The following is a 12,797-nucleotide window of genomic DNA, read 5'->3' as shown; positions in this document are numbered from 1 at the left end:
GTCAGAGCACATTTTCCTATATATCCATTTCCCTAACTCACAGCACAGAACCCAACACATAGGAGGGACTCAAAACATGTTTATAAAAATTACCTTCAGAGTAACAAAAAGTACTCACTTTCTCCAGTGATGCCCTCACTCTGGCTATATATACATTTTTATTTTTATTTTTTTGATAACTTTTAATTGGATGTCAGAATTTTGAATTTTACATTTAGGTGTTGGATTTTGTTGCATTCCTTTAAATATTGTTGAGCTTTGTTCTGGGACATAGTTAGATTATTTAGAATCAGTTCAATTTTTTGAAGCTCACTTTTCAGCTTTGTTAGCATAAGTCTGGAAAAGCCTTTTAGTCTAGGGCAAATTTGGACCCATAGTTAAGGCAATACCATTCTGAGGACTCTATTCAATGCCCCGCACATTAGCAGTTCTTTCTATTTTGGCTAGAAGGATCATGAACTAGACCCAGCCCTGTGTGAGCTCCTAGGACTTTCTGCATGCTCCTTTCCAGTGGTTCTTTCCTGGTTTGGGGGAGTGTCCTCACCCACACACATAGATCAGTACTCAGCCAAAGGCTCAAAAGGACTCCTCATGATCTTGAGAGTTCTCCCTGTGTGGCTCCCTCATCCCTGACATTTTTGCCCCACAATTTCTAGCTGTCATGGTCTCTCCAAACTCCAAATTCTGTCACTCAACTCAGCAAAACCAACAGCCTCTGTTTGGATTCCCCTTCCTTGGGCTACATTCTGGTAATGCTCTTCAAGCAATAACCTTGGAGCAATTACAGGGTTCTTCTTGATGTTTCCCTTCTCTCAGAATCATTATCCTGTGCTTCCTCTTGTTCCAAATCCGAAAATCATTATTTCATATATTTTGTTCAATTTTTAAGTTAAAGTGAAAGGGTGAATCTCATCCCTGTCACTGTATTCTTAGAAACTGATGGCCAGACTGCCATGTATTTGAATGTCAAAATAGTTCTTCTCTGAATTTATACACATGCATACACAAACAAACACACTCTAAATATCAAGAACTCATTAAAATAAGGTAGCAGCAATGTGAATGTATTAGAATGAAAATATAATGCTGCTGGTAGCAGACAGAACTAATACTCTTAGCTTCTAAATAGAATAAGATATGTTTTGGGTCACACTATTTAATCTGGTTTAATCATCTATATATATAATTTTTTATTAGAGAAGTTGTAGGTTTACAGAAAAATCATGCATAAAATACACAGTTCCCATATACCACCCTATTATTAACACCTTACATTAGTGTGGTAATGTTTTTAATGTCCTGAGAAAACATAAACCTCTCCAAACTGCAGTAAAAAGTTTTTAAATTCCTGCAGACAGTATTTGGTATCTGAAACCTACTTTGCCACCAACAATACTTTCTATTAAATTGCAAGCTTTTACCAAAATATCACATAGTCTGGATTCAGGCTTAATCAGAAGGTATTGCAAAAATATAAACATATTTTTAATTCAGAACCAAGTTGAGTCACTAAATGTCTTGGCCCTCTAATAGTAAGCAACACTGTCAGAGGCTTTGGTAGCATTGCCACTAGCAATAAAGAGCCTCAGCACAGCCTGGAACAAAGGACATGCCCCACAAGTTCCCTTCTTTTCCTGCTTGTTACAGAGTTGTAATATTTTGGTTCACATCATTTCTGCATTTTACGCATGCGACAACCTCATTACTAAAAATATTATTCGTTCAGATGATGGAAAACTCAATCAGCAGTACCTCAGCACATTGTTATTTATGGGCTGTGAGTGCATCTCTTAATTGAAGAATTCCAAATTTTTCTTTTAAATAGGAAATGCCCCTTTCCACTCTAGCAACAACCTAAAGTGTCCTGACTGTGACTCCAGTGCCATGGAAAATAAGAGACAGGACTGGCTAGGAGGCTGTTTGGTGGGATATGAAGAGGGCCAGGCCTAGGACTGTGGCACTGGAATTAACAGAAAGGCACAGTTGGCAAGATGTTTTGCAGAAACCAGTGGGATTTGGTGACAGTCTAGAGAAGTACTAAAGAGAAAAGGGAAGAAAAGAATCATAGATGCCTTCAAGAAATTGTTCAAGTCTGGTTTCCATGCTGAACTTCTTCCCACACAAAGAAGGCATTTACATTTTTAAGTTATTGGAAAGAGAATTATAGAGAGCTCCTATACCACATCAGGAATGTGTGGTAACTCCTCAAAGATCCAGAAACCCAACTTACCCCCTGTACAGTTTGAGGATTGCTTTTAAACAGATACATTTGGAAATATGCTTACAGATAAAAAGTACTAAAGTTACTCCCATTAGTGCAAGAACAGTTGTCTGGGAAACCGAGAACCTACTTTTGAATCTCCTGCTCTCTGAAGGCCCACTCTTTCCTCTCCATCTCATTCATCATCTTTCTCCTCTTCTCAAACTGGGAGGTGTCACTCAGAGGTGGAAGGGTGGCTTCCCAAGCTCGCTTCTCCCTGGCACGCTCTATCATCTCCACCTCAGCTTGTCCTGCAGGGAGACCTCGACCTTGAGGATGAAGCAGCGACAACACTTTAGGAACAAATGGGTAAACCCATGTACCTTTATATGTATTCCCTTTTAGTTCTTACACTATTCTCTGAATTCAAGGGCTGTGACAGGATAAAATATTAGGAAACAGCCTCTGGATGTGCCTCTGCTTGTGTTACTTGTGCCCTATACTGACTTTTGTTAGTAATTGGAGACATAAGACATTTAAGTTGCATATAAGATGCTGGGAAGTATTTGAAGAATATTAAATGACCTCTGAATAATCACACCTTGGAATGTCCTGTACTGGAAAAATCTATGACTTGAAATACAAAGATATATCAAAATTCTGAGGTGGGAAAATATGATAAGGGGTATGGAATTGGTTGGACAAAGATTAAAAAAAATCAGAGACGTTTTTCTAACAGATAATGAAGAAACTAATTATTAGCTGAGAATTCACTGTCTTTACATTTTGTCCCCAACAATGAATGTACAACTTAGGATTATCCTTCATCTCCAACTTCAAGGGTTCAGAGAATAAAGATCCCCAGTTCAGACCATTGGATGTGTCTCCTGGCCAGTGCAGAGACACTGAAACCCACTCCTACTTATGTCTCCCAGGTGGCTAGTCTCTTTAAATGTAGCCTTGATTTAAGGCATCATCTTCCTGTGACAGTTGCTAAGTGATAGAAATCAGGACTTGAACATGGCAATCTGATGCTTGTGCTCTTAGGCACTACATTATATAAATTCCCACTCAAATACAAATAAATATGAACGATATGTAAACCACATATAAACAAAACACAGTATTGTCTTTTATTATTCAATATTTACATACATGGTATTATACTGTAGGTATCATTCTGCAACTTGCTTTTCTTACTCAACTTTGTTTTTGCAATCTAGCCATACATAAAGAGAAATCTAATTTCATTCTTCCATGTAAGACTCTACTACAATTAAATCTATCTTCTTAAGTGAACATTTGGATTGCTTCTAATTTTTGGGTTACACATAATGCTACAACAAACATCCTTGTAGTGGTCTCATTATGCCCATATGTGAATTTCTCTAAAGTCCTTATAAATGGAAATGCTAAAGTCTAGCAGCTAGATCATAAAAAATGATCATTTAAAATTTTTCTGGATAATGATAAATTTACCTTTGGAAAGTATGTTTCTGCTTAAGCTTTCTGAGATCTCTTGATGGTCCGTCTCCCACAATCCCTGCTTCCTCACTTTCTCCCACATTGCTTCTTCCTAATCTCAGCTACTGAGATTTGTATAGACTGATTTTTGCAATCCATTCAAATATTTAATAGTTCCCAGATAATACATATAATTTAGTTTTACTGAAAATAGTCTGTGGGTGTGTAAATTCACTTTACAAATTTACTTACTTATAAAGATTAAATAAGTTAAATATGTAAGGCACTGGATGCTTTAGAGTATTTGGTACATAGCACTCAATATTTTTTTCTTAGTGATTGCAGTGGCATCCTTTGTCACTGTCATTATTTTTCATTTTTTATATAAACTTTTAATTAAAGTATAAAATACATGCAAATAGGTGCACAAATGAGCATATAGCCAGCACCAAGATCAAGGAACAGAATATAATCAGAACCCCAGAAGTGCCCATCATGTTCCTCAACAATAACCACCACCCTGACTCCTAACATCTTAGTTTTGCTTGATTTCGAATCAAAGCATAGGTACTCTTTTGTGTCCAACTTCTTTTGCTCAGCATTATATATGTGAGATACACCCATGTGGTTGCATTGCTATATGGTATTCCATTGTGTGAATATACAATATTTTATTCATCCATCCTATGGTTGATGGACATGTGGGTTGTTCCCAGTTTGGGATTATTATGAACAGTGCTGCTATGAACATTATTGCACACATCTTTTGGTGGACATACATATGTATTTCTGCCTGTAGAACTAGGTACTCATTTTTCTTTGGTATATAACTAGGAAAGAAATTGCTGGATCCTAGGATATAAGTGTGCTCAGCTTTAGTAAATTTATTGAAAAGATCTCTTTTTCCCCACTGAATTAGAGTGGCATTTTTCTCATAAGTCATGTGGCTGGAAATGTGGAGTGAGGATCTGCCAGGTCAGAGGAGCCCAGAACTATTATTTCCTTGAAATGCTACAGCCAAATATTTCCACATTCACTTTCTTAATGCATAGTCAGATCTACAGCAGGTCTGGCCATGGCCTACCCCAGCAGGTTCTGCAGACATCTGTTATGTGAAACTCATTAATCATCTTGTTCAAATCTTCTAAATCCATTTTAAATTTTGATAGCTTAATCTGAAATAGAGGCATTAAAATCTTCTACTATGAGTAGGGATTTGTCTACTTCTCCTTGTAATTCAATTTTCGCTTTATATATTTTGAGGTTATGTAGGGTTTCTACAAGTTCGTGACAGTTGTATCTCCTGACGGGTTGCTCCTTTTGTGATTATTACATATCCTAAGGATTCTAAATTTAAACATTGTCCTTTTAGCTTGTTACAGTGATATATTTGTGAAGACGAAAGAACATATTTAACTTAACAGATACATAGCTTAAACTATAATTTTTAAATATCTAGATATATGTATATGGGACTCCATTCGGACCCCTGCCCAGGGCCCCAACAATGGTAGGGTTAGGCCTGACTAACAGGGGTTTTCCAATAAAGGGTCAATCTCAGTTTTACCTGGGATATGGTTTCAGATCAGGTGTTTTTGCCCAGTGAAGCATTTTTGAGGCCCCCTTGCTTTAGAGGACCAGGCTCTGGTTCTCCTGCAGCTCAAAGCTAAGCCCCTATCATAACACAGGGTGAAGTCCAAGGCCCAGGCAGGAATGCCTGACTCAGTTCCAGCTATAACCATAAGCTGTCCCTATCTATGGATAGGAGAAAGGCTCTGCCCCCTCCAGTTTAGGGAGGTAACTCAGATCTGGCCCCCTAGCATCCACAGGCCATGTGACTTCAGCCCTTACTCATCATCAAAGGTTCCCAGTTATTTTGTTCTTTTAGGAAGAAGTCTCTCTTTCTAGACTATGGAGATTTTCCTTCCTTGTTTTCAAGTGTGGCTATGTGTTTACTAGCTTTTAATTTTTTTAATATTTTTTTATGTGTTCAGAGCAGAAGGAAAAGGTTTCAGCATATTTTTAATGTCATCTGTACCTGAAAGTAGAGCCTCTGCTTTAAAGAATGTTTAATCTGGTTTTATCAAGTGAACCAGGAAACAAGAACCAGAACTGGAACTCAGGCATTGTTCTAGTTTGCTAATGCTGATGGAATGCAAAACACCAGAGATGGATTGGCTTTTATAAAAGGGGGTTTATTTGGTTGCACAGTTACAGTCTTAAGGCCATAAAGTGTCCAAGGTAACACATCAGCAATCGGGTACCTTCACTGGAGGACGGCCAATGGTGTCCAGAAAACCTCTGTTAGCTGGGAAGGCACGTGACTGGCATCTGCTCCAAAGTTCTGGTTTCAAAATGGTTTTCTGCCAGGACGTTCCTCTCTAGGCTGCAGTTCCTCAAAAATGTCACTCTTAGTTGCACTTGGGATATTTGTCCTCTCTTAGCTTCTCCCGAGCAAGAGTCTGCTTTCAACAACCGTCTTCAAACTGTCTCTCATCTGCAGCTCCTGTGCTTCCTTCAAAGTGTCCCTCTTGGCTGTAGCTCCACTTCAAAACATCACTCACAGCTGCACTGAGTTCCTTCTGTTATGTCAGCTCATTTATATGGCTCCACTGATCAACTTAGACCCACCCTGAGTGGGTGGAACAACACTTCCATGAAAATTATCTAATCAGAGTCATCACCTACAGCTGGGTGGGGTGCATTCCAAAGAAACACTCAGAATTATAATCTAATCAAAACTGATAACGTCTGCCCACACAAGATTACATCAAAGATAATGGCGTTTGGGGGACACAATATATTCAAACTGGCACAGGCATGAACATCTTCATTGCCAGTGATGCAGACCTGATCACAGGTATCCATTACAATGGGGGAAACACAAGTAATCTCAGGTTAATAAAAATCACTACAGTGTATCAATTATCTCTGCGACTTTGCATGAGTCACTTAATCTCTCTGGCTCTCAGTTTTACCAGCCATAATCAATGAAGTTAGATAAGATCATTTCTAAAGGACCTCTCTCTTTCTAATTTCATAGTTTCACATAATACAGGCCAAGGTCAGATTTTATTACATTCTAACAGTGAATTTCTGAGTCTGAAAGATGTTTAGCATTTCAGAGATATTCTCATGAAATCATTCAAATGATGCCAATTTTGATGTAAAGTGGTATCTAAAATACTTTTAGTTCTTGTACTTAGCAGTCACTGTGGAAAGGGGGGCTCAAAAATCTGTATATATATTTTTCTCCTTGGACTGGATTTTCAAAAAATGCTAGTTTTAATTATTTTGAAAAAAAAAAAAAGTGAGACAGGAACAATGTGGACAGTGGATCCTAGGATATATGTGTGCTCAGCTATAGTAAATTTATTGAAAAGATCTCTTTTTCCCCACTGAATTTACAGTGGCATTTTTCTCATAAGTCATGTGGCTGGAAATGTGGAGTGAGGATCTGCCAGGGCAGAGGAGCCCATATATCCAAAGATAAATGCAGGAGAAGATGTACCCAGGATCTCTGCTCCTATCATGGAGGTGGGAGCCTGGCAGAGAACTGCCATAAAAGTGTGCTGACTTAAAAGTGTGCTTTGTCAGTATCCCAAGGCATACAACCACCCTACAAAAAGTTTGAAAAATAGAGGAGAAAAAAAGTTATCATGCCATTCCCCACTAATAATAGCTATTATTTGAGGGGAATTTTTCATTCCAGTCTTTTATAGGCCTTCATTTCCATAGTTGTAAATATAATATACATATAATTTTGTATTCTGATTATTTTATTGAACATTATATTACTTAAATGTCAATGCCATTTATCATTGTAACTATACTGCTTTTCTTTTAGTAAGACTAAACAGAAACTGGGGGGAAAAACTATTTCCAACCTGCTTCATTCCTTCCTGTTACCAACAGGCCCCTACAGGTATTACAATGTGCCACCTCTGATCTTAGAGGCATTTAATTTGGCTATCATTTGTGACCACACAGTAACTTGTAGAGCTGAGGTATCTGTGTATCACAGCAGTCCTAGTGCCAGTGTGTGATGTGCCTGTAGCTGAGACAACGTATTAACGGCCAAACTTCATTATTAAAGGTAGTGATATTTACTCCCTCTAGTGATGGAATGAAATACCAGATTCTTTTCAATTCTTCCCACCAAACTAGATTCCAAATAATAATTATTTGTAGAGAAGATGACAAAGAGTGTTGGTATGTTAAATACTAGAATGAATGGCCTGGACTGGATGAATTTTAATCCAATTGCTCAAATTCTAGCAGTAACAGTTAAAGGAGAAAGTAAAACATAGTCTTTGGTACTGGGAACCCAGCTTGTTAAGAAAAATAAACTTCTAAGCAAGCTCTCATAACTCATTCTGTGAAGATGGTACCATTAATAAAGGAAGAATATCTTAGAAATCTTACATTTGATATTTTGTGTCAATTCTAGGACAATATCTATTGAAAAAACGCCTGCTATTCTACCATAACTTTTGCATTTCTGCAGAAATGTAATGACTCAATCCTGGCATTAAAATCTTCACATGACAATGGGAGCTGTAAAAATCTGATTGTAAAGATGTGATAAAGTGGTAAGCTAGTTATCACAAATATCCGAAAGTCATATAAGTCTTTGGTGGGGAAGGGGCATAAACCATAGCATATTTACAAGTTGATTAAACGATTGAAAAGCAGATTTCAGGATTTAACTATCAATGTCTAATTCACTCAGATTTACCCAGACCTACAGTGCATACTGAAAGAGATTAGAGACCCAGAAACAAAACTTGACTCTGAAAGCTGGTATCAGTTTTTTAAAATCTTACAACTTAGAAACAATGAAAAACAAAGCTTTAATCTTTGCTGATTTACCTTGGTCTAAGGGCCATAGGAGGTGAGCCCATGGTTCCTTGCCCTACAACTCTCACCCCTAACAGGCCAAAAGGATAAAAGGTCCTTAACCTGGGGCCCAGGGACTGACTAAAACTATAAGTAAAGTGTGTGAATCAGTGTGTGCATCAATGCACATGTGCATTTTGTGTGTGTGTGACTTTTGGCAGCTCTCTTCAGTCTCTCGAAAGAGTCCAAGACCCACAAAAAGTTAAGAATCACTGCCATAAGTCAATCTTCAAATTCAGTGCAAATGGAGCTAAACAGACATTACTCAACAGCATTCTTCCTTTCTTCTTGTCCTTACCTGTCAATTGCTGTGCTCTAGTAAGTCAGCTTTGTCATAACAAAGCTTTATTAAAAAGAAAGCTGATACTGGAGCTTCCATGTATTCTTTTTGTATTGTTGTTTTCCCACTCTTTGCTAGCTGCAAACAGAAGGCAAACAGTTTCATTCTAAGCAACCAAGTGAGAATTATTAGGAAAATAATTCTTGTTGGTTACAAGGTACTGGTACCTAAGAAAGAAACACTATGTAGCTCCTCTTTTGAAAGTATGCTTAAATAAATTATTATTTAAAAATTGACAAGTTGTTTAAAAGCTAGATGGTTGACTGGATATAAACTATGCTCAGAATGGCGTGGGGGTACTGGCCCAGCCCTAGGAAGCAGGGACCCTGGATTCTGGCGGCAGCTCTGTGATTAGGTGGCCCTAGTTAAGCCTCAGTATCTTACTCTATGTGGTGAGCTGAAAGGACTAGGTTTAAACATTTCCCTGAATTCCGAAACACTACCAAAAGCAAACAATACTCTGCATGTTGGCAAAAACTAGGATGTAAAAAAATAAAATAAAATAATTCAACTCAAATCCACGTTTTCCTTTTATAACAGAAAATCCTCCATACCTTTAGTGACAATGTTTTCCTTGCTTCTCCCTAGTCACAGACTCTTACAGATACCGGATACCTATTAGCTTGCTGTTAATTAAATCAGTAAATAAATAGCCTATATTCTACTAAAGCCGCAGCTCAAATTATTTACCAAAAAAGAGTCCAATATAAAAACATGGACAAAAATATTTCCAATTTTATTAAGAATTTTTAACATTCAAAAACAATTACTATATATTTATAATAAAGCATCTTATCTAAAAATATTCATAGCATAATGGACCGTGAATTTTAAATACATGATTTTTCTTTCAAAACATTTTATTCTCTACACACCAATTAAGTAGTGCTAGCATAGTGAGTTGTGAGACTTGAATGAAACAATGCATGCAAAGCATTTAACATAGTACCTGACACTGAGAAGATATTCAATAGAAGTCTGTCATCATTGTTAAATGCATACAGTTATTAAACTAGACATTATCTCACTTTACGTATCAATCAGTTAGGCTTCCAGACATTTTTCCATGAATTGTACTGGTTGGCCACCATCTACACACGCAAATGCAAATACATGAGTACAAATACACACACAGACACACACACAATTATACCTGCTCCACATACCCAAAACAAAAAACGAGCACCCACATAGACTCATTCCTCATACCTACTGACTCCTAAATTTAAACTAAGTCACACACTTCCTTCACAAAAACAATATGCACCAACTCCCAACACCCATATAGAAACACATAAATCTAGATAAAATGCATATTTTCATACATATACACCTTTACACTTCAACTATTACCTAGATTAAATGTGACCATAAAGTCATTAGAAGTGTTATTTGTGCCATGTAGAACTTAGTCCCATGGCTTTCTAATCAGATCTTATGTACTAATTCAGACAAACACACCTAAAGATATATCTACCTGTTCAATAGCTCTAGTGTGATGAGGAGGTGGAACAGGACAAAAGTCACTGGGGTAGACAACAGAATACCTATTTTCTAGTCCCATATTTGCCTTTGATTTATATATGATCTTAGCTAATTCATTGACTTTTCAGAGTCTTTGTTCCCTTTTCTATAAAATAGATATAATATGTCCACTTCCCACCTCACATGACCTTTTCGGGATTCAAGTAAAATAAGGCACGTAAGAGAGCTTTTAATAAACTGTGAAATATTTTTGTGATGTGAAATATTACTGTTTTACATATATACATATATGCATTAAGTATTAGACACTCAACAAAAGGAGCATGATATGATATGTAAAGGAGTATGACCTGGTCAACAAAAAGGATTTGATTCGCTAGGAGAAGCAGGTGGGAGGAGGGTAGCGAGTAGTCTGAAAGTAACCATAAAATTAGGCTGAAATATAACTTCTGCTTTGGGGACAGAACACAACAAACCTACTTACAATGAAAAGGAAGTATCTTTCTTTGAACAAAATTATCAGAGAAATTATGAGTCTATGAAATAGCTCTATTGAACAAGACACTTTAAATAGCAACACTTTAAACCATGGTTGCTTGTATGTACGTCATTTCCAAGAACTCAATAGCATGCATGGTTATCAGTAATGTCACCTGCAAATATTAAAGAGAATTACCAACTCACCCCAAGTAAGAGTGGCCAGGGTCAAGAGCTCAGGGATAGAGTCCTGACATACTACATACTCTGGAGAATATGGATCTGTTTGAACTTCAGCATCCCGATAATCGGTCTGAGTGCCCACGGTACACTTCGAAGGGATGGATGAGTACTTGGTAGAGGCAGAAGGAAAAATACATGGCTCTGCCCTAAAAGAGGATATAAGATCACTTAGAATACTATACAAACAAGTAGAAATAAAACCTTCAGCTTCATTAACTCCATTCCCTCTTTAAACATTGACAAGAACAAAGTTAAGAATCCAGCGTAACCAGCATTATGCCCAATAATCTTTAGAAAATTGCTTGTTATTTTCACTTCTTCCAAGAAACTGAAGGAGGGAAAACCTAAGTCTGTTTACTAAAGTGCCTATTTATCTGTGTACTGTTGGACAGGGTGATGGTATAGGGCTATAATTTTAGAATGTCAAATGTACTCCTGAACCTGTTCAGAACTGCTACATTCCCTGGTTTCTTTCTTCTCAGCTTTCAGTTACACACCCAATCTTAGCTGTTGCCCTCCAGAATATAGAAACAGAGAAAAAGATATTTTCTGTTTTGTTTTTTTTTTAAGTCTCTGGAGAGATGACTCACTAATTAATATTGGGATCATTTGGTTATCCATGTGAAAAAGTTACCCTATTCCTTGAACAAAAATAAAATTCCAGATATTCTTTTAAAATTTCATGTCAAAAATGAGACTATAAAAGTACTAATATGAACATAAATAAATATTTATATAGTTTTTGAATAAGGAGATCTTTTTAAGTTTGGCTCAAGGCCAGAAACTATAAAAGGATGAGATCACTAGAATTGAGTTTAAGTTTATACTGTTGTACTTCAAAATATCATAAAAAAAAATTTTAAAGGTGAATGGCAAACTGGAAAAAAGGTTTTGTAATATATATGTTAAAAAGTCAAACAGGATTTCTATATAAAAAGCCCTTGTAAATCAATAAACAGTTGAATACACCAAAGAAAAATGGGCGAAGAACAATTCAATAAACAAGAAATAAAACTGCCAACAAACAAATGAAAAGATAATGAAGAAAACTAGTAATCAGAAAGAATATACAATCTTATTACATATCACATTAGCATAGATTAAAAGAATTGAAAGTACCTAACATTGATGAAATTATGAACAGTCATTTTCATAAACACTTGATGGAAATACAAACTGGTATAATCTAATTGATGTAATTTGTCAATATATACCAAACCCTTACAAATACCTTTTTGCCCTAGCAATTGTACTTCTAGGAATTTACTCTAGGAAATAAACTGAAAAGTGTACAACAATATATATGTAAGCATGTTTCTAAAGTTTCATTTATGAGAGTAAAAAATTAGAAACAACTTAAAGATCACCATCAATAGAAAAATTAAAAAAAAAACCATGCTGGAATTTATGCAGCCATTTAAAGTAATAATGTAATCTATATTTATGGACATACAAAAATACCTATGATTCATTGTAGAAAAAACAGGACACTGTAAAACAGTACGGAAAGGATCCCATTTTATATTTAAAAGTATGCTTTTATGCCTAGAAAAATGCCTAGTGGATCTACAATAAAATATTAACAGTAATTATTTTTGGATAGTGGAATTATAGAGAGAATTTTTTTCATCTTTATAGTTTTCTGAATGTTCTAGCTTTTTTTACTGTTCTATATATAACTTTTATAAC

At 36.3% G+C, this 12,797-nt stretch overlaps 1 protein-coding gene across 4 annotated transcripts in view; it reads right to left on the bottom strand.

The window, feature by feature from the left end:
• CFAP91 (cilia and flagella associated protein 91) overlaps window positions 1–12,797 on the bottom strand; it is a 110,260-nt gene that overhangs the window by 79,781 nt on the left and 17,682 nt on the right. For 3 of the 4 annotated variants that reach the window (XM_037836183.1, XM_037836175.1, XM_037836188.1), the window contains exons 6-7: window positions 11,073–11,254; window positions 2,352–2,529 (exon numbers count right to left, since the gene is read on the bottom strand). In XM_037836183.1, the coding sequence (XP_037692111.1) occupies window positions 2,352–2,529; window positions 11,073–11,254 (360 nt within the window). The remainder of the gene's footprint in view (window positions 1–2,351; window positions 2,530–11,072; window positions 11,255–12,797) is intronic. The other variant, XM_037836195.1, reaches the window with a different exon arrangement.

The sequence above is a fragment of the Choloepus didactylus genome, chromosome 1 (genome assembly GCF_015220235.1).
Source record: "Choloepus didactylus isolate mChoDid1 chromosome 1, mChoDid1.pri, whole genome shotgun sequence".
Classification (NCBI taxonomy): domain Eukaryota; kingdom Metazoa; phylum Chordata; class Mammalia; order Pilosa; family Megalonychidae; genus Choloepus; species Choloepus didactylus.
The sequence above is the reverse complement of the archived record's forward strand: the minus strand, read 5'-3'. Positions and strand labels throughout refer to the sequence as shown.